Source organism: Dipodomys merriami, unplaced genomic scaffold (genome assembly GCF_024711535.1).
Source record: "Dipodomys merriami isolate MVZ:Mamm:240054 unplaced genomic scaffold, mDipMer1.0.p SCAF_13, whole genome shotgun sequence".
In the NCBI taxonomy this organism is placed as follows: domain Eukaryota; kingdom Metazoa; phylum Chordata; class Mammalia; order Rodentia; family Heteromyidae; genus Dipodomys; species Dipodomys merriami.
The window spans coordinates 14,903,239-14,927,291 of record NW_027202604.1 but is presented as its reverse complement, the minus strand read 5'-3'; the positions used below and the strand labels follow the sequence as shown (position 1 = coordinate 14,927,291).

General features: G+C 33.1%; 1 protein-coding gene across 2 annotated transcripts in view; it reads left to right on the top strand.

Annotated features, from left to right (window-relative positions):
• The window catches only part of Top2b (DNA topoisomerase II beta), a 74,079-nt gene that overhangs the window by 16,280 nt on the left and 33,746 nt on the right, over positions 1-24,053 (top strand). Inside the window, exons 2-20 of one of the 2 annotated variants that reach the window (XM_070018711.1) lie at positions 4,975-5,130; positions 6,051-6,141; positions 7,629-7,692; positions 9,252-9,397; positions 10,263-10,360; positions 11,304-11,516; positions 13,012-13,185; positions 13,400-13,501; positions 13,697-13,834; positions 15,714-15,852; positions 16,247-16,404; positions 16,557-16,682; positions 17,680-17,790; positions 17,874-17,979; positions 19,296-19,405; positions 19,738-19,830; positions 20,474-20,588; positions 22,604-22,725; positions 22,916-23,064. In XM_070018711.1, coding sequence (XP_069874812.1) covers positions 4,975-5,130; positions 6,051-6,141; positions 7,629-7,692; positions 9,252-9,397; positions 10,263-10,360; positions 11,304-11,516; positions 13,012-13,185; positions 13,400-13,501; positions 13,697-13,834; positions 15,714-15,852; positions 16,247-16,404; positions 16,557-16,682; positions 17,680-17,790; positions 17,874-17,979; positions 19,296-19,405; positions 19,738-19,830; positions 20,474-20,588; positions 22,604-22,725; positions 22,916-23,064 — 2,411 coding nt within the window. Of the gene's footprint in view, positions 1-4,959; positions 5,131-6,050; positions 6,142-7,628; positions 7,693-9,251; positions 9,398-10,262; positions 10,361-11,303; positions 11,517-13,011; positions 13,186-13,399; positions 13,502-13,696; positions 13,835-15,713; positions 15,853-16,246; positions 16,405-16,556; positions 16,683-17,679; positions 17,791-17,873; positions 17,980-19,295; positions 19,406-19,737; positions 19,831-20,473; positions 20,589-22,603; positions 22,726-22,915; positions 23,065-24,053 lie in introns of both variants that reach the window. The other variant, XM_070018710.1, reaches the window with a different exon arrangement.

The window sequence follows — 24,053 nt, the reverse complement described above, 5'->3', positions numbered from 1 at the left end:
GTATGTGGTCTTTTGGATAAATGCCCAAGAGGAGAAAAAAGTGGTAAGTTTTTCAAAAAGTCATGAAGTAGAGCTTTACCCCTATTGTCCACGCTTTAGTTCAGGTGTATCATCAGGGCCAATTTAGAAGTTTCAATTAGGTAATGGTAAAAATATTTTTTTCTTGTAATTACATTTGTTTTGAAGGAATTGCCCGAGTAGGAATGCTTATAGCTTTAGTATATCCCTAATCTCTATGTCAATAATTGCAAACTTAGAATTTGAGTTCTAGGTTAATGATAGAACATTACCCACATTAAATTTCATAATGCCTATGAAAGGATTTTTTTTTTTACAGATTTTGATCTTAATCATTACAGTCTTTTTTCTAGCTATTTTTCTATTTTCCTAGCCCATTTGAAAAATTACTGTGCTTTTGTTGTTAAATTTGTTTCCATTAATTATCTCATCATAAGTGCAAGCAAGGAACATGGTTGGAAGTTTGATATTTTAGAGATACATTTTATATTTTTTCCAGCTATTTCATAAAAACTAACTTTGGAGAAATAGAATATGAAACTCCTGGAGGAATAATTTTCTTTTTATCGAAAGCAATTATTAAATGACTCAGAAATATTAGTAGGTAAATGTATAAATGTATTAGTAGGTAAATGTATAAATGTATGAGAACAGCATAAATGTAGTACAAAATTAAATTATTTGTTATACTCTTGTTTGGAACATTAAATTTCTTCACTTTTACATAAAATTCATGACATTGGGAAACTATACTTAATGTTTGAATTTCCTTAGGGCTTGTGTGTCACAATTCTTATTTTGCTTTAAACTATTAATCACACATTTTTTTTAAATTTTATTTTATTTTATTTGTGAACATACTGTACAGAGGAGTTATAATTACATGGGCAGGATAATGCGTACATTTCTTACCAAGCATTGCAGCCTCCTCCTTTGTTTACCCTTAACATCCCTTCCCAGCCTCCCCCCTCCCCCCCCAATCCCAATCCTTTTCCTTCCCCCCCCACCCCCCGCACCGACGTTGTAAAGCTCGTTTTGGACATGACAACTTGTACTTCTCATTGTTGCAACAGGTCCACCTGTATCCTTAAACAACTGGTTTTTCCCCATCTCCTCCACAAGTTATACTGACATCAAATATAGTGAAAGCAGGGGTTATACTGTGGGGGAGGGACATACAAAGCAACAAAGAGATAATCTTATAAATACATTAGAAACACATGCATGAAAGAAAAAAAACATTAAAATACACATCTAAGGGTTCATTTTCCTGACATCACATTATCTGACCTTTTCCGCTTGACTCATACATATACTAGATATTACAAATAAGGGAAACCATGGGACCTATGTTTCTTTGGGCCTGGCTTACTTCACTTAATATAATTTTTTCCAAGTTTTTCCATTTCCTAACAAATGGGGCAATGTCATTCTTTCTGATGGAGGCATAGAATTCCATTGTGTATATATACCACATTTTCTTGATCCATTCATCTACTGAGGGGCATCTGGGTTGGTTCCATATCTTAGCTATGGTAAATAATGCTGCAATAAACATAGTTGTGCTGGTAGCTTTAGTGTGGTCTTGTTTGTAAACATTTGGGTAAATGCCCAAAAGTGGGATTGCTGGGTCATAGGGGAGTTCTATGTGAAGTCTTTTGAGGAACCTCCATGCTGCTTTCCAAAGTGGTTGAACAAGTTTACATTCCCACCAACAATGAAGTAAAGTTCCTTTCTGTCCACATCCCCTCCAGCATCTGTTGTTGTTAGAGTTCTTGATTTTTGCCATTCTAACTGGAGTGAGGTGATATCTCGATGTTGTTTTGATTTGCATTTCTTTTATGGCTAGGGATGTTGAACATTTCTTCATGTGTCTATTGGCCATCCTTCTTTCTTCTTCAGAGAAGTTTCTCTTTAAGTCTTTCGCCCACTTATTTATTGGGCAGTTGTTTCTTTGAGGATTTGTTGTTGGGGGGTTTAATTTTTTGAGTTCCAAGTATATTTTAGATATGAGACCCTTGTCCGTTGTATGGCTAGTAAAGATCTTCTCCCAATCCGTGGGCTTTCTATTGATCTTGCTAGCTATGTCATTTGTCCTGCAGAAGCTGTGCAACTTTATGCAATCCCATTTGTCCAACCTTTCTTTGATTTGTTGTGTTTCCGGGTCTCTATTCAGAAAATTTTGGCCTGAGCCAAGGAGACCTAGGGTTTCTCCTATTCCATCCTGTAATGTTTTCAGAGTGTCTGCTTTGAGTTCAAGGTCTTTGATCCATTTGGAGTTGATTCTGGTGCAGGGTGATATATAAGGATCTAGCTTAAGTTTTCTACATGTAGTTAACCAATTTTGCCAGCACCATTTACTGAAGAGGTTGTCTTTCTTCCATTCCATTGTTTTAGCTCCCTTATCGAAGATTAGATGGCTATAGGTCTGTAGGTTCATTTCTGGGTTTTCAATTCTATTCCATTGGTCCTGAGGTCTGTTCTTATGCCAATACCAAGCTGTTTTGATTACTATGGCTTTATAGTAGAGTTTGAAGTTTGGTATTGATATTCCTCCATCAGTGTTCTTTCCGTTGAGGAGCGTTTTTGCTATTCGGGGTCTTTTATTGTTCCATATGAATTTTTGGATTGCCTCTTCTATTTCCTTGAAGAATGAGGGTGGAATTTTGATAGGTATTGTGTTGAATTTGTAGATAGCCTTGGGAAGAATTGCCATTTTCACAATGTTAATCTTTCCAATCCAGGAGCATGGGAGGTTTTGCCATTTTTTAAGTTCTGTGTTGATTTCCTTTTTTAAGATTTTAAAGTTTTCATCATAGTGGTCCTTCACTTCTTTAGTTAATTCCTAGGTATTTTATTTTTTGTGGGGTTATTACAAATGGAGTTGCTTTCCTAATTTCAGCCACACTTTTCTCATTGTTGGCATACAGAAAAGCCATTGATTTTTGGGGGTTAATTTTATAACCTGCTACTTTGCCAAAGTTTTGAATCAGCTTGAGTAATTTGGGAGTGGAGTCTATGGGATTCTTTAAATACAAGATCATGTCATCTGCAAAGAGGGAGAATTTTATTTCTTCTTTCCCTATTTGGATCCCCTTTATGTCTGCATCTTGTCTTACTGCTGTAGCTAGGCATTCTAATACTAGATTGAAGAGAAATGGAGAGAGTGGACATCCTTGTCTCGTTCCTGAGTTAAGAGGAAATGGCTTTAGTTTTTCACCATTGAGTATAATGCTGGCTGTAGGTTTGTCATATACAGCCTTTATTGTATTGAGGAATGTTCCATGGATTCCTAATTTTACCAAAACCTTCATCATAAAGGGGTGTTGGATCTTGTCGAATGCTTTTTCTGCATCTATTGAGATAACCATGTCATCACACATTTTTTTTGTCCCTTCCTCTCCTCTCCCCTGCCTTCCCGTCCCCTCCTCTGCCCTCTCCTCTCCTTTCCTTTCTTTTCCTTCCTCCCCTTCCCCTTCCTCTTCCGCTTCCTCCCCCTTCCCTCCCCTTCCCTCTTCTTTCCTGCCAGTACCAGGGTTTAAACTCACATTTGTTTGGTTGGCTTCCTTTGCTGAGCCCTGTTGTTTAAGCCATGTTACAGCCTGGCTTTTATACTGATTAATTTGGTGATAGAGTCTTTGGGACATTCTGCCAGGGCAGGCTTCAAACTGCCATCTTGTAGATCTTATCCTCTGAATAGCTAAGATTATAGACATGAGCCTATCTTGCAATGACATTTTATAAAGTAATTTTTAAAGTTGATGGTACATTAATGCCAAAGAACAAAGTTGCATTTTATTTGTTTAAATACACAGACTCTATCTTATGTTGTTTGTCTTGTATTTTTACTAAAATCAAAAACCTTTGAGCTATGTCAGCTTTTATTGTATCAGTTATTTTTTGACTCTGGAAAAAGTAGACCATCATAATACCCTTCTTTTTAGTGGGATGTCTCATCAGTTTTAAGAGGGAAATTTTAGAAGTAGAATGTTCTCGTCTGTTATTAGTTAAGCCAGAAAGCCAGGTACTGGTGGGACATACCTGTTGTGATCCTAAGCTACTCAGAAAGCTGAAGTGTGAGGATCAAGATTCAAAGCCAGCCTGGGCAAAAAAGTTTGTGACACTCTTATATCCAGTAACTAGCAAAAAGCTGGAAGTGGAGATATAGCCCATGTAGTAGAGTGACAGCCTTAATAGAAAAGCCAAGGAAGAGTGTGGGGCTCTGAGTTAAAGTCCCAGCACTGGCATAAAACCCACAAACAAACAAAAAACCTGGAAATCTTTATTCTTGGGAATTTGAACTAGTCCTCATCTACCTTCACATCAACAATCTCTATGTACATGGAATTGACAGAGAAACTAGAATCATAGGGTACCAAAGTATTATGGCACCCAGAACTGATACTAGGATAATCTACAAATGTATGAAATTTGAGGATTTTAAGAGTCATTTTCTAGCCATATCAGTGTTATTAACTACATAGGGTAATATTTTGTGTAGGTTACTTTCATGTATCCTCTACCATAGTGTTCACTAGCTTAAGGAAACTTACATCTGGAAGATTTTGAGATCCCTGTAACCACTCACATTTAGTTATTGTACTTCTATAACCTGACTGGAACTCACATCTGTCAGGAAGTTTTGAGAAATATAAAGATGCACTTGTTATAGAACCAGGAAATATGTGTATTCTGAGTTGAACAGACAAGTTCTAATAATTCTGGTGACTGTATATAATCCTAGTTTAAGTGCAGTCAAAACTGCAGCTTCATGTTATAAAGAAACCTAGAGTTTCAGTAGAAAGATCAACATTCTTTCAGACTTTAAACATTAGTATATCTGTTTAATTTTCTATTAGAAAAGCCCATATCATGTGTCCATTCACATTTTAGTTTACCCCTTGGTAGGTTATTTAAATTTGATTTTTTGGTTAATTTTAGACTCTTTTTGATCAGAACAATGCTGCAAAGAAAGAAGAGTCAGAAATAGCAAACAAAAATGATTCTTCAAAGAAGTTATCTGTTGAACGAGTATATCAGAAGAAAACACAACTTGAACACATTCTCCTTCGTCCTGATACATATATTGGATCAGTGGAACCACTGACACAGGTAATTATTTACTAAAATTGATTGAACTAGGAATATGTAACTATGTTTACTTCAAAAATATATCAATAAATTATTCTTATCCATAGACTTTGCAAATACGTAATTTCACATTGAGGGGCCTAGAAATGTAGCTCATTGGTAGATAACTTCGCTAATATGCAAAGGACCCTGTTTGTTGCCCCCTCACACCAAAACAAAAAACAAAAACAAAAATGGAGAGCAATCTAGGAGAAATATAAATGCCTTTATTTCATTCTGGAAATAAATACTATCAGAAGTGTAGATTAAAAGAGCACCATATGGATTTTTCAAATGTTCACAAATTCATGCTGTGGTTTAACTTTAATAGTATTTACCTTTTAAAATTTATACATAAATGCTATTAATTATAATTATAAACTTGACTATATATGTTATATATCATATATAACTGTATGATATAATATACCGCATATGTATACATACACACATATAGTTTTTATTCTTGTTTAAGCCTATCAATTTTTGGAAGGTCAAAGTGATGAGTTCATTTTATTTTACTCTGCTACTTCTACTGTAGAAAAGATAAAGTATGAGGTAAACCTGTAAAATAAATATGTTTCTATAGATTTCTGTTTCATTTAAGTATTGTCCTGATGATTCTTGGTGCCTTAAAGAAGACAAGGAAATCTCCAGACCTGAATACCGACTTGAAATAAAATGAACAAATTTTTAATTCTGAGGTTAAATTGAATGAATAGCAAACTTGACTTTAGACAAAATTAAATATAACTATATACGTGTATGTATACATATACACACACACTTCTCCTTTGAAGATCTGTTTTGCATAGAGTAAATGACAATGTAGATAATATTTTGTAAGCTTGATGATATATATGATATGGAGTAAAATATTTTGAATTTTTCTTTCAATGCAGTTAATGTGGGTATATGATGAAGATGTAGGAATGAATTGCAGAGAGGTTACCTTTGTTCCAGGTTTATACAAGATCTTTGATGAAATTCTCGGTGAGTACTTGTGTAGAATTAACACATCTGTTTCTATTAATGCCATTATAATGTCCATATATATGTAAGTATTATAGAATATTTACCAAATGTTTGGCTATATAAATTTCACTATAGATGTGTGTGTGTAATATGCTTAGTTGCAATATTTTTCATATCTTTATGTTTCTATTTGCTCATATGTATAAAGTTCAGAGAGCTTCTGTAAAGTGAATGTGTTAAGTATGTAATCTCAATATTTGATATGTACTCTTGAATGTGTAGAACTCTGGGGTTTACCAGAGTCACAGTTACCTGGGGTAAATTAAATGTGGAAACAACAGGGTCCTGATCTTGAGTTGAATGTGGGACATGTAAATACATATTTTTCACCAGCTGTTAAGGTATTTCTGTTGAGTAGACAAGTTTAGTAACCATTGCTCTACATGATCTCTGTTTCTTCCAAATCACATGATAAGTTAAATTATAATGAATTACGAATGATTTATTGACTCCTAGGGAATACTTGTACTTTGGAAATGTTTTTAATGTTGAACTTTCTAGAGAGTCCTTATTTACTCCCTTATTAGTATAATTTGAGATTTCATATACTATAAGGTTGTATGACTCCCTTTGATCTTGGTCCTTAGGAAAATATAAGGAAAGCTAGAGGGATTATGTTTTGTCATCTCAAATTTGCTTTCCAACTATTATTTTGGTTTTTATTTTAGATTTATTACACAGTGTTTGTCAGAAACATATTTTATGATTGAAGTTCAATTTGATGGTTAGCTTATAGTTGTATTTTCATGAGGTAACATCAGTATAAGATTTAGAATTTTGATTCCTCAGGGTATCTTCAGGTAACAATAACTGGTTTAGCTGGGCACTGGTGGCTCAAGCCTATAATCCTAGCTACTCAGGAGGCTGAGATCTGAGGATCATGGTTTGAAGCCAACCCAGGCAGAAAAGTTGCTGAGACTCTTATCTCCAATTAACCACCAAAAAACTGGAAGTGGTTCTGTGGCTCATAGTGGTAGAGCACTAGCCTTGAATGAAAAAGCTCCAGGACAGTGCCCAGGCCCAGAATTCAAGTCCATGACCACCCACCCCCACCACCACCAAAAAAAAAAAAAGCAAAAATTGTTTGGCTTCAATTTATTTTGCACATAAATCTCTCTTTTATTGAAGGAGACAGTAATTATTTGCTACCAGAATAAAAACAATAAATCAAAATTTTTTACTTCTAGAGTTAGGGGGATAAATGCAGCAATTTTTGCCTCTTTTTTTTTTTGGTAGATAATATTGAAGTGATTTGATGTGATGTAAAACTAAGAATTTTCTTTAAAAAATGAGATTTTTTAAAAAGTAGAACTTGGAAATAATTGGCATTAAAATTAACTACATATAGATGTTTATATTAAGTAGGGTTGCACATACAGTTGTATGTACATATTTTTATTTATATGACAATGTTTTATTACTCATGGAGATATTTAATTTTATAGTTAATGCTGCTGACAATAAGCAGAGGGATAAGAACATGACCTGTATTAAGGTTTCTATTGATCCGTAAGTATATTTCAAATTTACCTTTTATACTGTTGTTTTATTTATGAAATCCTAAATTTATAGATACTTCTCAAATGCATAATGTATATACTTAGTACATTTTGTTTCCTTATTGCATCAGACTTTGTAATTTTTACCTTCTCTGTCATTTAGAATACTCTTCCCTCAACTATTCCAAGTACTTCCCTATGGGAACTAGCGGAAACCATTTTTCTTTGAAGCTGTTAATCCCATTTTAGCTGCTAGAAGAATCACTCCATTTTTCCTTCTTACCCTTTCTTTAAGACTTAAGGGTAGGGCTATTAGTGCTAGTTTGAGTACATTATGAGTGAAATTTATTTTTCATGACTATTTTGGACTAATTTGGACTATTTTATCGCATACGACATTGTTTAATGTTAAATACATTGTTTACATTTTAGAATATTTAGAATATTTTCCCCATGTTTGGCTAGTTAGATTTCACTATGATGATGGGTATAAAAATAGAATCATTTTAAGTTAGAAGCATAGTTCATCTATTTGTACCATTTTACTTGCATGACTTTCACAAAATGTTTACATTTGCCTTTTTTACTTTCGTTAGTTAGCTTACCTTTAAGATTTTCCCTAATAATCATGAAATTTTAACAATTCAGATACAGCCTTACTCTCAATTTAATTTCAGGTTGGTGTAGTCAAAAGTTAGTGGTGTAATTAAAAAAAAGTTAGTGGTGTAATAATGTATGTTTGGTTATAATATGAAGTTAGTATATGTTATCTATCTTTTCTAAAAGAATTTGGATAATTTTATCACTGAGCCATGCTTGCAGCCTGATTTTTGCTTTATGTTTTTGAGATAAAGTCTGGATACACACCTGGATGAGATTCTCCTATGTTAGGCTTTTATGCCATAGTTCCTGGTAGCTGGGATAACAGACATGTGTTTCCATGTCTAATTCTTCATTGAAGAGGGGTCTCAATGGACAACAATCTCAGTCTCCCAGTAGTTAGGATTACAGGTGTGAGCACTTGGTGCCCAGCTCTGTGAACATTATTGATGGAGCAGGTGATACAGTAATAGAATTCTAAATAATTACTTAGTGGCTACAGAACTAAATACTATTATCTTGGAATTGATATGATTGAAACTTTTTAATAGAGAGGTAACTATAAAAGAAAATTCCAAACTCCTATTTATATAGACGTACTGAATATAGAGGGTGTCAAACTTTGTATTTTAAAACGGATAGAATGAATCAGGAAGATTATGTATAAAGTATATAAAGAGAATACACAGTTCACTTTTTATAGAAGTAATACTCCTTTTACTTTTTCCTGAGAGGTTAAGAAGAGCCTCTTCTGAGAAATTGTGTCATTGCTTTGGAAATCTTAGTGATTCTTTAAGTCAAGTTGTGACATATGATTGAAATGATAAGACAATGTCTTCTGATTGGTAATGACTGGCAGCTTGCTTATATACATTTAGATTATTTTGGATTATATTACTTTTATGGAAATTAAATGTAGATTTAATTTTAAGGTCTAAACTCTAAATAAATAAACTTATTTATTTACAGTGAATCAAACATTATTAGCATTTGGAACAATGGGAAAGGCATTCCAGTAGTAGAACACAAAGTAGAGAAAGTTTATGTTCCTGCTTTAATTTTTGGACAACTTTTAACATCCAGTAACTATGATGATGATGAGAAAAAAGTTACAGGTAAAGTCTAAATTTTGACTGTACAGTACTACTTTCTTAACATAGAAATCTAAAATTTCCTGTTGATATGTAAGTTTTTTGTTTTTGTTTTTGGTGCCAGTCCTGGGGCTTGAACTCAAGTTCAGGGTCTGAGCACTGCTCCTGAGCTTTTTTGCTCAAGATCAGCACTCTCCCACTTGAGCGACAGCTCCACTTTGGCTTTTGGTGTTTAATCAGAGAAGAGTCTCACAGACTTTTCTGCCTGAACTGGCTTTGAACTATGATCCTCAGATTTCAGCCTCCTGAGTAGCTAGGATTACAGGTGTGAGCCACCAGTTCCCAGCTCTATTGTTTTGATTATATAGTTTGACAGTATCATTTTAAAAGTCAGCTAATACATTAACTTTTACATTGCTGAAGATACATGTGTACATAAATTTGTTGTTACTTATACACATCTTTTGATATTAAATTAATTTAAATTGTTTTTCTTATGGCTTAAGATTAAAAATCTAGACTCTAAAAATAAAGTTGAAAGTGCTTTGGAAAAGTTATGTTGTCCAAATAGTAGTTTATTTATTTATTTTTTAAAACTAAGTCTCTGAAAGGTTGATATATAGAAAAAACAGATTTTATATTCACCTAGACTTATTGTATGATGAGATACCAACCTTTATTTTTTGAAATTGTGAAAATAATCTGTAAAATACTTGTTTTAAACATATTACTATATGTGCTACCTTTTAATTGTATTTTTCTTTAAATGTAAAACAAAGTAAGGAATATTCCAGCAGTGATTGATAGTGTAATAGGTAGAACTATTTTGCAACAGATTTGCTACTTAATAGATATTTGCTACTTTATAGATATTTCTTTTGTTTTACAGGTGGCCGCAATGGTTATGGTGCAAAACTTTGTAATATTTTCAGTACAAAATTTACAGTAGAAACTGCTTGTAAAGAATACAAGCATAGTTTTAAGCAGGTATGATAAAAGCATCCGTGTTTTTTTTCAGTTTCTGTGTTTTGCTTAGGTAGTAGAACCTTAGATCAATTATAGTGATATCTCCTTCCCTCCTCCCATCTTTTTACCCTCCTTTCCTTCTTCCTCCTTTCTTTCATTTCTTTATTTCTTCCTTCTAAGCATTAGTTTTTTTAGAGCATTATGTGTGATTCCAAAATCATATTGGAATGTCTGGCAGATTTTATATAAGCCTCATCATTTCCCCTAGTTGAATGTTAGCAGACGTCTTTAACTCGGTCTAGTATTAGTGAAAAAATTCTAGGCCTCATATACTTAAATTTAGCATGCTTGTAGACTTTCTTATTGAATCACAGTTAAAACATTTTTATAGGCCTTTGAAAAGGTAGTTTTGAAATTTTATACAACCTAAAATAATTTGGTCAGAAACTGTATCATGCTTGTTTATTCTTGTAAAGAATCTAGCTAGGTGCCAGTGGCTCACACCTGTAATCCTAGCTACTTAGGAGGCTGAGATCTGAGGATTGTGGTTCAAAACCAGCCTGGGCAGCAAAGTCCATGAGACTCTTATCTCCAATTAACCACCAGAAAACCAGAAGTGGTGCTGTGGCTCAAATGGTAGAGTGCTTGCCTTGAACTGAAGAGCTCAGGAAAGTGCCTATGCCCAGAGTTCAAGCCCCACCACTGACAAAAAAAGAAAAAGAATCTATATGACCTGTTGGATTTGAAAGATATTTTATTGCTAGTATACAAAGCTGTGCAATTTATTTTGTTTTCAACATGAAACTATAATAGTAATACTTATAATTTTTCATATTCAATAGTAATATTTTTATTTTTTCATATTTAAATATCAGTTACAAGGATTTTTTTATCTTGGATTAAATATATATTTCATGAACAGAGTATTTGTGAAACTCTTACTTGAGTAATTTTTCTTTTAAAGACATGGATGAATAATATGATGAAGACTTCTGAAGCCAAAATTAAACATTTTGATGGTGAGGATTACACATGTATAACATTCCAACCAGACCTGTCTAAATTTAAGATGGAAAAACTTGACAAGGATATTGTAGCCCTCATGACCAGAAGAGCATATGATTTGGCAGGTTCATGTAAAGGGGTCAAGGTCATGTTTAATGGAAAGAAATTGCCTGTAAGTGTCTTTTTAAAAAAAAGTTAATACAGTGTTTTATAAGCAAGATAAATATAATTGGATTTTTTCTTGCAATCTATTCTGATCTTTCTTTTAACCAGTGTGCTTAGATAAATAACATTTAAAGTGATTATTGATTTATTTGGAATAAAATCTACCATCTGCTATCTAATTTTTATTTCTGGTTTATGTTGTTTCTTAGTCTTATTCTGTATTATCTGGTTTTAATTGAGAATTAAAAAACTGAATGTACTCTATTTCTGTTTATATTTTTAAAACCTTAGCAAATTACATAGGGTTTGCAATAAATACACTTTTCTAAATAAGTTGAACCCACCTTCAAATAATACTTTGTGAATAGTGAAAGTATAATATAAATGTAATATATACAATATAAGTAAGTATAATAAATATATATAATATATTTAAGTAATTATAGCAGTATAATACCAGGTTCTCTCTCCCATCTCTTGTGTCATTGTTGTCATAAATTTCACTTCTACAAAGGTTATATGAACCAGATCAAAAAGAAAAATAATGAAACAGAAAAAAATGTTTGGAAAAGTAATAGCCAAAATGCCATGTGTGGTGGTGTACAACACCAGTAATCCCAGCATTCAGGAGGTCAAGGCATAAATGAGTTAAAAAAATAAAACGCTGTAGACTCATACCTGTAATCCTAGCTACTCAGGTGCATGAGACCTAAAGGATCACAGTTCAAAGCCAGCCTAGGCAAAAAAACCTGATTCTACTTCCAAAATAATCAGCTATATTAGAAGCATGATTCAGGTGGTAGAGTGCTACCTGAGCAAGCTAAACTGAGCATATGTAAGATCCTGACTTCAACCCCACCACACCCTACTCTCTCCCCAAAAAGTTATGACTATAAAAGAAATAAAAGTAGTGACATTGTTGCTATTGTTTTATGAAGTTAAGTTTTCTCATAAAGGAATTAAAAATACAATACAAGGTTATATTTTACTTTTTTTTCTGTTTCCATTGTTCTTCATTCTTGGTGTAGTGTGTATATATACACACCATATATATACACCATATATATACATACACACACCTCTGAAGGCATTCTAAAAGCATTCCAGAGTTTAGGATGGTCAACTATACCATGACTTCTGTTGTTTGAGTTAAGGAAAAATAATTTGATCAATTGACTTTTTTGTAAGAATAGCAGTGCCTTGTTTCAACCATCTATTGAGCTAATACCGGAAGTTAGCAATGTCTTTTTAAATACTTAAAAATTTGTAATATTTTATAGTAATTCATTTAGCTGTCACTTCTTTGTCAAATATACATAATAATGAATTCTTTTTTGAAGAACAGGGATCAAGAATACCATCAAGAAAAGACATGAATGTTTGATCTGGGGCTAAGGGTTGTTGTAAATGAGGGGTTTAAAAAATATATCTATTCACCAAATGCTATTCACCTATTTGTTTTGTCAGAGTACAATTAATATTTTTGTTTTTTATATTACTAGGTAAATGGATTTCGCAGTTATGTAGACCTTTATGTGAAAGACAAATTGGATGAAACTGGAGTGGCCTTGAAAGTTATTCATGAACTTGCCAATGAAAGATGGGATGTTTGTCTTACATTGAGTGAAAAAGGATTCCAGCAAATCAGTTTTGTAAATAGTATCGCAACTACAAAAGTAAGTATGCAAATTTATTGTTTCCAGGTCATTGGTGAAATAATAATACTTCATTTAAAATAACAAAATAAACAATAAATTGTATTATTTTAAAAGTCCAGACTGTCATTCTGAAACTCATTACTCCTTTAGAAAATAGTTTTAATATAAAGCCATCAAATTGTTGAATACTCTACTTATGGAAGATTTTGGATTCTTTATTTTCCCTTCCTAGGGTGGCCGGCATGTGGATTATGTGGTAGATCAAGTTGTTGGTAAACTGATTGAAGTAGTTAAGAAAAAGAACAAAGCTGGTGTTTCAGTGAAACCATTTCAAGTGAGTGATGCTCTATATATTCTGCCAAATTACTAAAGATTATTAGTTTTAGTTTGACAAGAAATGTACTTATTACTTCAATTATGTAGCTGTAACCCCTCTGTACATCACCTTGACAATAAAAAAAAAAATAAAACAAACAAAAAGAATACCAGTTTTTCTGTTGACCTTTTTATTCTGGTTCTTTTTCCACAGGTAAAAAACCACATATGGGTTTTTATTAATTGTCTTATTGAAAATCCAACTTTTGATTCCCAGACTAAGGAAAATATGACTCTGCAGCCCAAAAGTTTTGGGTCCAAATGCCAACTGTCAGAAAAATTTTTTAAAGCAGTGAGTAAAACTTGCATTATTTTTCAGTATTATGATAGTTAATTAAATAGTTTTCTTGATTTATTTGTTCTATTTGTGACTAGTTTCTCTTTGATAAAATGAATTATTGGTGTAGGCATGTTTAGACTATAAACTAACATGTTTAATTCTGATGACTTCAAAGGATAAACTTTGTTTTTTTGGTGCTAGTACTAGGGTTTAATTCCAGGGCCTCTCAATCTTCTTAATTTTCATATTCAAGGCTGGTACTTTACCACTTGAGCCTCCAGGCCAGACTTTTTCTGATTAATTGGAGATGAAGTCTCATGAACTTTTCTGACTGGGTTGGCTTTATGATCTAGTTCTCAGGCTTCTGAGAAGCTAAGATTATCGGTATGAGTCTTTGATACTCAGCTACAGTTTTTCTATTGAAGTATCAAATACATAACGTAAAATGTAGTTCTTTCTATATGCTTTAAAGTTTCATCTAGACTACCTTAATTATTCTAAAATAAGATGAACATACTAGTAAATGATAAATCTTTGATTTGCAACTGACTCTTGTGGCTATTAGCTTTCTGTTATCTGTTGTATACAATCTAGATTTGATTTAGTTCCCATGTTAATGATATCACCAAAGAAACATTTATTAAGTATCTGGGAAATGAGTTTGGCAGTGGGAATATAAGGAAGAATAGCTCCTCAGTCTTTGGAAGTTGATAGTTTGGTGAGGGAATAGTGTGTAATTTCCATTTGTCAGATTGTAGTAGTAGAGATTGCAAAGGTAGGATCTTAAAGACAGAAACAATGTTGGTTTCTAAGTTCTGGTTTAAGGCCTATAGAAGTGGTACTTTGAAATTTCATCATAATGAAGTCAAGCACTAAAATACTCTATACTAATATTTCTTTATGTCCTCATACTCACACAAAAAAAGTTTCAGCTGGGCTTGATGGTGTAAACCTGTAATGCTAGCTATTCAGGATGCTAGGCTTGAGAGAATTTTAGTTGTTAAGCTAGCCTGATCAAAAAGTTCATGAGACCCCCATCTCAACTAATAAAAACTTGACAAGGTAGCTATTGCCTATTACCTAAGCTGTGTAAGAAGCAAAAAAGAAGAATGGGGTGGTCAGCCCTATCTGAAAAATAATAAAGAAAAAAGCTGGAGATTTGACTCAAGTGGTAGAGTGCCTGCCAAGCAAATTCAAGGCCCTAAGTTCAAAGCCACCAGTACTGAAAAAAAACAACAACAAACAAACTTTTAGGACTTGGAATTGAAGAAGCTTAGCTTCTTGTACTTCTTGTAATGTGTTGTTACATGTTAATTCACTGTAAATTACAAACAGTACATCATGGTGAAATTACCATCACATTATTTAAAAAATAATGCATATTCATAAATTCCTAAATTTATCCTAATTTCCCTTTCTGTTAATATTTTTTATTTGCCTTGGGAATTCAAGATTCATAGTTTGTAGTGAAGAATATAAGAGATAATGTCTGGAATTTTCCAGCTAGTAAATTCATGAGTGGACCAGCTTTTACTCTATTAATTTTAACAAAATTAATATAAGAACAGTGTATATTCATTATGAAGTTTATTATAATTCTTCATATATGAATAGCTCTTCTTTCATGTTTGTCTTTCAGTACAATAGATCGTAATGTATGTAGATGCCTGAATTAGTTTTACAAACTAGTTACAGCAATATTTTTATTTTTTACTTATTAGTAAATCAATATAATACATGCTAACAGGCTAAATAAAATGTATTATTATTATCATCATTATTTTACCTTAAAAATACCCATTCCAGCTTTGTCAGTAATAACCAGTATAAATTTTATTTAATTATGAATTTGGTTTATTATTATAGCATTGCTCTTTCATTTTTTTTTAAGGCCTCTAATTGTGGCATTGTAGAAAGTATCTTGAATTGGGTAAAATTTAAGGCTCAGACTCAGCTGAATAAGAAGTGTTCATCAGTGAAATACAGTAAAATCAAAGGCATTCCCAAACTGGATGATGCTAATGATGCTGGTAAGATTCAGAATATTTTTGAAAGATATATTAACTTTTCATTTATAAAGTTTATAAAAATGTTTTGTTTAGATTGACTTTTTTGCCTAGAGTAAAATTGATATTGCCATAGGTATCACATATTGCTAGATTTCAATGAATAGGAATTCAATAAATATATTTAATATTTAAATTGTGCTAAACATGATATGATTTAATCATTTACTGTTATTATTATTCTTTTTGCTTTATTTTTCTAATAAATAGGATATATTAGAATATGGAGATAATATATATCATAGTCTATAGAATATATCTATATAGAGAGAATAAATCATATGTACTCAAATATATAGAGACTATATATAATATACATTACGTTAATTTAAAATCTACATGATTTTTAACTTTTTAGGTGGCAAACATTCCTTGGAATGTACATTGATATTGACAGAGGGAGACTCTGCTAAATCACTGGCGGTGTCTGGATTAGGTGTGATTGGACGAGACAGATATGGAGTATTTCCACTCAGGGGTAAAATTCTTAATGTACGAGAAGCTTCTCACAAACAGGTTTGTATCTCTCTCTATATATCCTACCATGTTTATGGTATTTCTAATATGTTACTAAAATTTTTGTATTATGAAATATAAATTTGGACTTACATTTCATATGTTTTAATGCTTTTAAAATACTTCCTCCTATACTTTTCTTTTTGACACAGATCATGGAAAATGCAGAAATAAACAATATTATTAAAATAGTTGGTCTACAATACAAGAAAAGCTATGATGATGCAGAATCTCTGAAAACCTTACGTTATGGAAAGATTATGATTATGACTGACCAGGTTGGTTTGAAAGTTATTACATATTTACAGTTTACAATTCATATTTTTAGATTTTTTCTTTTTAATTTGAAAATGCTAAAAACAGAGGGGTTGCAGGGATAAAGCCTACTGCTTTGGGAATGCTAGAGCTGTGCACTGAACCACATCCCCAGCTCTAGAAATTCAATTTTTAAGATAACATGTGTAAATGTGATAGTGTACAAACAAATTACAAAAACTACTTTACAGTGGAAAAACTTATGTGAAACACTTTTTTACTTAAGTTTTCTATACCAATCTTGTTGATTACTAAGTGATAGTATATTAAATAGTATTTTTAAGTGCAGTAAATATGAAAAGAGCAAGATGCAGTGTTGTCTTAGAGCAGCTAAATCTGTAAGTAGGAATGAAATGATAAATATAAGTGGGAAATTTGCTGGCATAAATTGAGATACAAAAAAATCAGGAGACTTATAAAAGGTAAATAATCAGGAAAAAATAAGAAACTAACTTCTTTTTTGGTAGTACTGTGGTTTGAACTTGACTTATGTTTAGAAAATAGACAAAAAAAAGAATCTCATGTGCATCCAATGGTGTATTTTAAAAGCATTTGGAGAGAAATATCTCCAATGGAAAAAATGCTATATTGTTTTAAGCAGAAGCTTTGCAATTTCTATGTCAAGAACAATCTTGTGAATACCTATAACTCTGTGTTTCTTGTCCCACTACCCAATTAAGTGGCATTATAACAATGTTATATGTATTTTTTCATCTTTAAAGCCATTTATAAAACTTAGTGAAATCGAGTAATCTATAAAACAGTATATTTTATAAGACCAAGAACATTGAATGTATCACTAGCTATGTTCCTTACTTGTATTTAAAAGAAAATTCTTTGGTATGACATCTAATGTGTAGTTTGATTTCTCTGCCTTAGGTGATACATTTAAATTTGATTACAGCTGTATCTTAGCTATAATTAGTTATATTTTGTAAAACCTACTTTTCACTTATTTAGGATCAAGATGGCTCTCACATAAAAGGCTTGCTTATTAATTTCATTCATCACAATTGGCCATCACTTTTGAAGCATGGTTTTCTTGAAGAATTCATTACTCCTATTGTAAAGGTATTACTTACACTATTATATTTTTATACTGTTGTCTTAAAAGGTAGCAAAAACACTAATTTCTTTATTTAATTAATTTTAAGGCAAGCAAAAATAAGCAAGAACTTTCCTTCTATAGTATTCCTGAATTTGATGAGTGGAAGAAACATATAGAAAATCAGAAAGCCTGGAAAATAAAATACTACAAAGGTTTGTGTTTTAAAATATTTCAGTTTTGTGGAGTCATTACTTATTTAAATTTTGTAGAAAATTATATAATAATGAAGAATTATATAATAATGAAGATAATATGTACCTTACACAATTTCAGTGGCCAATCTTGCTTAATCGAAACCTCTTATTGCCACGATAGTTTGAAATAATTTACAGATTTTGTATTGCCTTAAGTACTCATGTATTTCTAAAAGAATAATAATACTTTTCTTTAAAAAGTCTATGTCTTAAATATCAGCCAATGTTAGAATTCCTTAATTGTATCCATATAAAAAGCATCATAGCATGAAATTTTAATGCAAACGTATTACACCTTTTATGTTTTATTTTTTATTACATATATTTTAAGATCTAAGCACATTAGGTTTGGTTGGTATGATTTTTAGTCTCAGTATATTATCATTATTTTTTTGGGCGGGGGTCTGGTTGTGGGGCCTGAACTCTGGACCTGGGCGCTGTCCCTCAGCTGTTCAGCTCAAGGCTAGCGCTCTACCACTTGAGCCACAGCGCCACTTCTGGCTTTTTTCTGTTCTCTTATGTGGTGCTGAGTGATCGAACCCAGGGCCTCAGGCATGCAAGGCAAGCGCTCTACTACTGAGCTACCTTCCCAGCTCCACTTCTGGCTTTTTTCTTTTTGCTTATGTGGTGCTGAGGAATCGAACCCAGGGCCTCATGCATGTAAGGCAAGCGTTCTGTTGCTGAGCCACCTTTTTTAAATATATTTTTGTCATAATTATCAAGCAAGTTGAGGCTATGGGTTGGTGGCACACACCTCTAATTCCAACTATGTGGGTTATATAGGTAGGAAGATTGTAGTCTAAGGCTGGCTCTGGACAAGAGGAGAGCCTATTTGAAAAACAGCTGAAAGAAAAAAAGGGCTGAGGGAATGGTTCAAGTAGTAAAATACCTTTCTAGCAAGTTAAGGCCTGGAACTGAAACTCTAGTACCACCAAGAGAAAAAAAAATGAGTTTTGCTCTGTGTAATTCCCCATATCCTTAATTTTGCTAATTTTATCCCTTTTGTTTCATATAATACACATATTGCTTTGTCCCCTTATTTTTTAGTTAACTGGTGGTTAGTTCAGAGGTAATCACATTTAACAGGTAGCATTGTATACTTGTGTTTGGAAACATGTGATACCTGGTTTGTCTTTCTTTTCTACTAAATATATAAACTGGTACAGATGTTGCTAGCTTCATTTATCTTGTAACTTTCCTTACAGGCTTTTCTCTGTATGATTTTAAACAGCTATTGATATTTGTGACTCAGTACTATTTTTAAAATTCTGCAGGATTGGGTACCAGTACAGCTAAAGAAGCAAAGGAATATTTTGCTGATATGGAAAGGCATCGCATTTTGTTTAGATATGCTGGTCCTGAAGATGATGCAGCCATTACCCTGGTAATTAACCTCATGAAAAATAAATCGTTCATCCCCCTCTCTCCTATCTACTATGCCTTTCTTCCCAGTCTTTGTTTCTTTTGATAAGTTGATTTTGAAATTCTAGCATTCAAAGTATTGAATTTTAGTTATTTCCACAGATTATCCCTGGCTTTTATACTTCCTTAAGTGAAAGATTCTGTTAAGGTATATTTTTGATAAAAAAAAAAAAAACCATTTGAAAGTAACCTTTAAGTTGCCAGAAATTAATTATTAGTTGTTTATAAATTTAAATTTGATAGTAGAATTAATTTTATTCTCAATATGTGAAATCATTACTTGTAATCTTTCAGGCATTCAGTAAGAAGAAGATTGATGACAGAAAAGAATGGCTAACAAATTTTATGGAAGACCGGAGACAGCGTAGGTTACATGGTTTGCCAGAGGTTAGTCACACAGAGCTGTGGCCTGACTTGGGAGGCTGAGACTGGGAGGTTGTGGTGTGAGGGTAGTCTAGGCAAAAGATTAAGGAGACCTCCATCCCAATTAATAAGCAGTGAGGGAAGCTATAAGAAGGAGGATTGCAGGTAGGAGGGTTACGACCAAGCTAGACTGGGCAAAACTCAAAAGCAAAGGGGGCCAGGAGTGTGGTTCAAGTGGCAAAGCACTTGCCTCACAAGCCCAAAGTTCACACTCTCATGAAAAAGAGTAGTGGAGCAAGGTAATGAGTACATTTCTTATCAAACATTGCTTGCTCATGTAATTGTAACCCCTCTGTACGGTATTTTCACAATTAAAAAAACTCAATAATAAAAAAAAGAAGTTAATACAACATTTAGTTAAAAGAAATATTTCCTCCTGTCATATTCTAAAACAGAAGTATAGCTCAAATTATACAATCTCAACATGTACACAAATAAATGTCTGTTCCAATGTGTACGTTAAAAAGTTGCCATCTACTGCTCTGAAATAAATACAGACACTTGGATTTAAAAAAAAAAGAAAAGAAAAAGAGTAGTTGTCTGGAAAAAAAGAGACTAAAACTTATGTAGTAATAATGACAATATTGTTATTTGTCTTTTCTCCTAGCAATTTTTATATGGTACTGCAACAAAGCATTTGACTTACAATGATTTTATCAATAAAGAATTAATTCTTTTCTCAAACTCTGACAATGAAAGATCAATACCATCTCTTGTTGATGGTAAGTAAAAAAATCTTGCTCATTTTCTATGTTATTGAGTATTATTTAATTTTATCCTTATGATATACTTTTAAGTTCTTATTTGAACTCATAAAATGTGATTCAAAATACTAATTCAGGGGCTGGGAAGGTGGCTCAGTGGTAGAGCGCTTGCCTTGCATGCCTGAGGCCCTGGGTTCAATTCCTCAGCACCACATAAGCAAAAAGAAAAAAGCTGGGGCTGGGAAGGTGGCTCAGTGGTAGAGTGCTTGCCTTGCATGCATGAGGCCCTGGGTTTGATTCCTCAGCACCACATAAGCAAAAAGAAAAAAGCCAGAAGTGGCACTGTGGCTCAAGTGGTAGAGCACTAACCTTGAGCTGAAGAGCTGAGGGACAGCGCCCAGGCCCAGAGTTCAGGCCCCACGACTGGCCCCAAAATAAATAAATAAATAAATACTAATTCAGAGGAATTTAAAGCTTTTTGTTAATTTTGATGTATGTTTTGGTAAGGATGAAGTCATTAATATTCCCTAATTTGAAATTTTTTAACTTTTGAATTTTTCCAGAAAATTTAACTTTAAGACTAATCTTCAAAGCTTTTGCCAAAGTTGATTATAAAATGGAATTTTGTTAATTTCTAAAACATGTATAAGAGAATACATTTTTTTTTTTTTTTTTTTTTTTTTTTGTCGGTCGTGGGGCTTGAACTCTGGGCCTGGGCGCTGTCCCTCAGCTCTTCAGCTCAAGGCGAGCGCTCTACCACTTGAGCTACAGCGCCACTTCCGGTTTTCTGGTGGTTTATCGGAGATAGGAGTCTCACAGTCTTTCCTGCCCGGGCTGGCTTTGAACCGTGATCCTCAGATCTCAGCCTCCTGAGTAGCTAGGATTACAGGCGTGAGCCACCAGCGCCCGGCTCAAGAGAATACATTTTTAACATTTCTTTATACTTCATTAGCTAAACTCTAATGCTTTTGCTTTTATAACTTGCCAAAATTTAGAACCTAGTTAAAATAGATTTTGATCTCTTTTAGGATTAAAAAAAGCTTATTATCTTTAAGTGGTTGTTATTCAACAAAACAGTTTATGAATATAATTCATCTTGATCAGTGTCACCTCTTTCAAAGTTCTCACCCATCCTGCCTAAGCAAACCTAGAATTTTCTTTTCCACTTTAGAACTTCTAGCAAGTTTGTTGATCTTTGTGTTTCTTTGTTTTTCAGCTAACAATCTTGTCCATCTATGTTCTTTAGCCTGAAGTTGTCTCCCCCATCATCTGTTAAGTTTCAGATAATTAAACTGTGCTCTTTCTTTACCTATCTGAATTTATCCTCAATTACATTATAAATTTCAAAGCAGTGACCATGTTTTACCATATTGTTTCTTTCCTCCTTACTCAATGAGGGTGACAGTAGTATATACTAAAATAAATTATTATTATATTAGTTTGCTTAGGAAAGGAAGAATACGGAGGAAGCAGAGTGCTTTCTTCATATTAAATCACATGAACCTTAGGATAATTCTGTAACAAAGCTTATTGTTTCACCACTCTGAGGACAGTGTGACTTCCAAATTTAGTAATTTGCTTAGTCACCTAGTAAATGGCCAAGTTGGAATGAGTATCCAAATTTAAGATTCTATAGTCTTTTTAATTATTAATTACAATAGCAAAGTTGGATGAGTGTTTTTCTGATTTGGGATACTTCCTTAATAGTTGTCAGGCTAGTCGTTTTGCTGATGCTTGAGTGACAGTTGACATTTTAGTCATGATCACTTAGAAACTCTTACCAAATGAGCTTAGTGCCACTGAGTGGTTCTTAAGTCCAAAAGGTTATCTTTCAATTGATATCTCACTTTTAGAGTTAGAAATGTATTAGTGAACTCAGATTGTTGTACAATTTCAAGTACCAATTTTATTCATTCCTTCAAAACCATATCTTTGCTCTTTCCTCCTGAAATATATACAACATTGTTGCCACTAATTGTTACAACTGTATCATAAGGTAATAATTTCAAGAGGATTGTTCTTTCTAAAAATAGGCTTTAAACCAGGCCAAAGAAAAGTCTTGTTTACTTGTTTCAAGAGGAATGATAAACGTGAAGTGAAAGTTGCCCAGTTGGCTGGATCTGTTGCTGAAATGTCTGCGTATCATCATGGAGAAGTAAGTATTGAGATTGGACTTAATTGGAACTCATTATTGACATGATAAATGATTATTATTCAGATGAAATATTTTTATTTTTATCAAGTCTACAGAAGTATGATAGAATTGAGAGTTTTTAATCGCTAATTAAGGAATAGTTATAGAAAACTTAGAACATTAATGTTGTGTTCTGTTTTCTATTCTGTAGCAAGCATTGATGATGACTATAGTGAATTTGGCTCAGAATTTTGTGGGAAGTAACAACATTAACTTGCTTCAGCCGATTGGTCAGTTTGGAACTCGGCTTCATGGTGGCAAAGATGCTGCAAGCCCTCGTTATATTTTCACAATGTTAAGGTAAACATTTGCTGATTTAATGGTAGAAAGTTCAGTTGAAGTTTGTAGGTATAAATAAAAATTTATAGAATCGGAACTGTAGAGAGATATGATTACCTATTTTTCTATTGAACGTTCAAAATATTTCATAAAATATAATTAAGTCAGCCAGGCGCCGGTGGCTCACGCCTGTAATCCTAGCTACTCAGGAGGCTGAGATCTGAGGATTATGGTTCAAAGCCAGCCCAGGCAGGAAAGTCGTGAGACTCTTCTGGTTTTTTTTTTTTTTTTTTTTTTTTTTTCGTCCCGTCGTGGGGCCTGAACTCTGGGCCTGGGCGCTGTCCCTCAGCTCTTCAGCTCAAGGCTAGCGCTCTACCACTTGAGCCATAGTGCCACTTCCTGCTTTTTTCTTTTTGCTTATGTGGTGCTGAGGAATCGAACCCAGGGCCTCATGCATGCAAGGCAGGCGCTCTACCACTGAGCCACCTTCCCAGCCCCTTGAGATTCTTATCTCCAATAAACCATTAGAAAACCAGAAGTGGCGCTGTGGCTCAAGAGGTAGAGCACTCACTTTGAGCTGAAGAGCACAAGGACAGCGCCCGAGCCCAGAGTTCAAGCCCCACGACCGACCAAAAAAAAAATTGTCTCCAGACATTTTTATAAGTTCTTGACAAAATCAGTCTTAAAAAGTGTAAAGATTTTTTTTCCCACTTAGCCTTATTTCTTAGTTATGGGTGATATGTTTTGTTCACAATGCTAGGACATTGGTAGAGATAAAGAATGTAAGTAGGTAATTATATGCATACATATGTAAAAAAGAGCAATTTTTTCTAGCCTTGTGCTTGAGAGAAATATGTACTTAGTAATAATAGGTAATTAGATAAATTTTGTTGAATAATGGCATCTAAATTATAAAATATAGGAGATTTTTCTGAAATGTAAACTGTTTATGTATGGAGTTTTATTTCTCAAAGCCATATAACTTTCTATACTTTCTTTTTTCTTTTTTG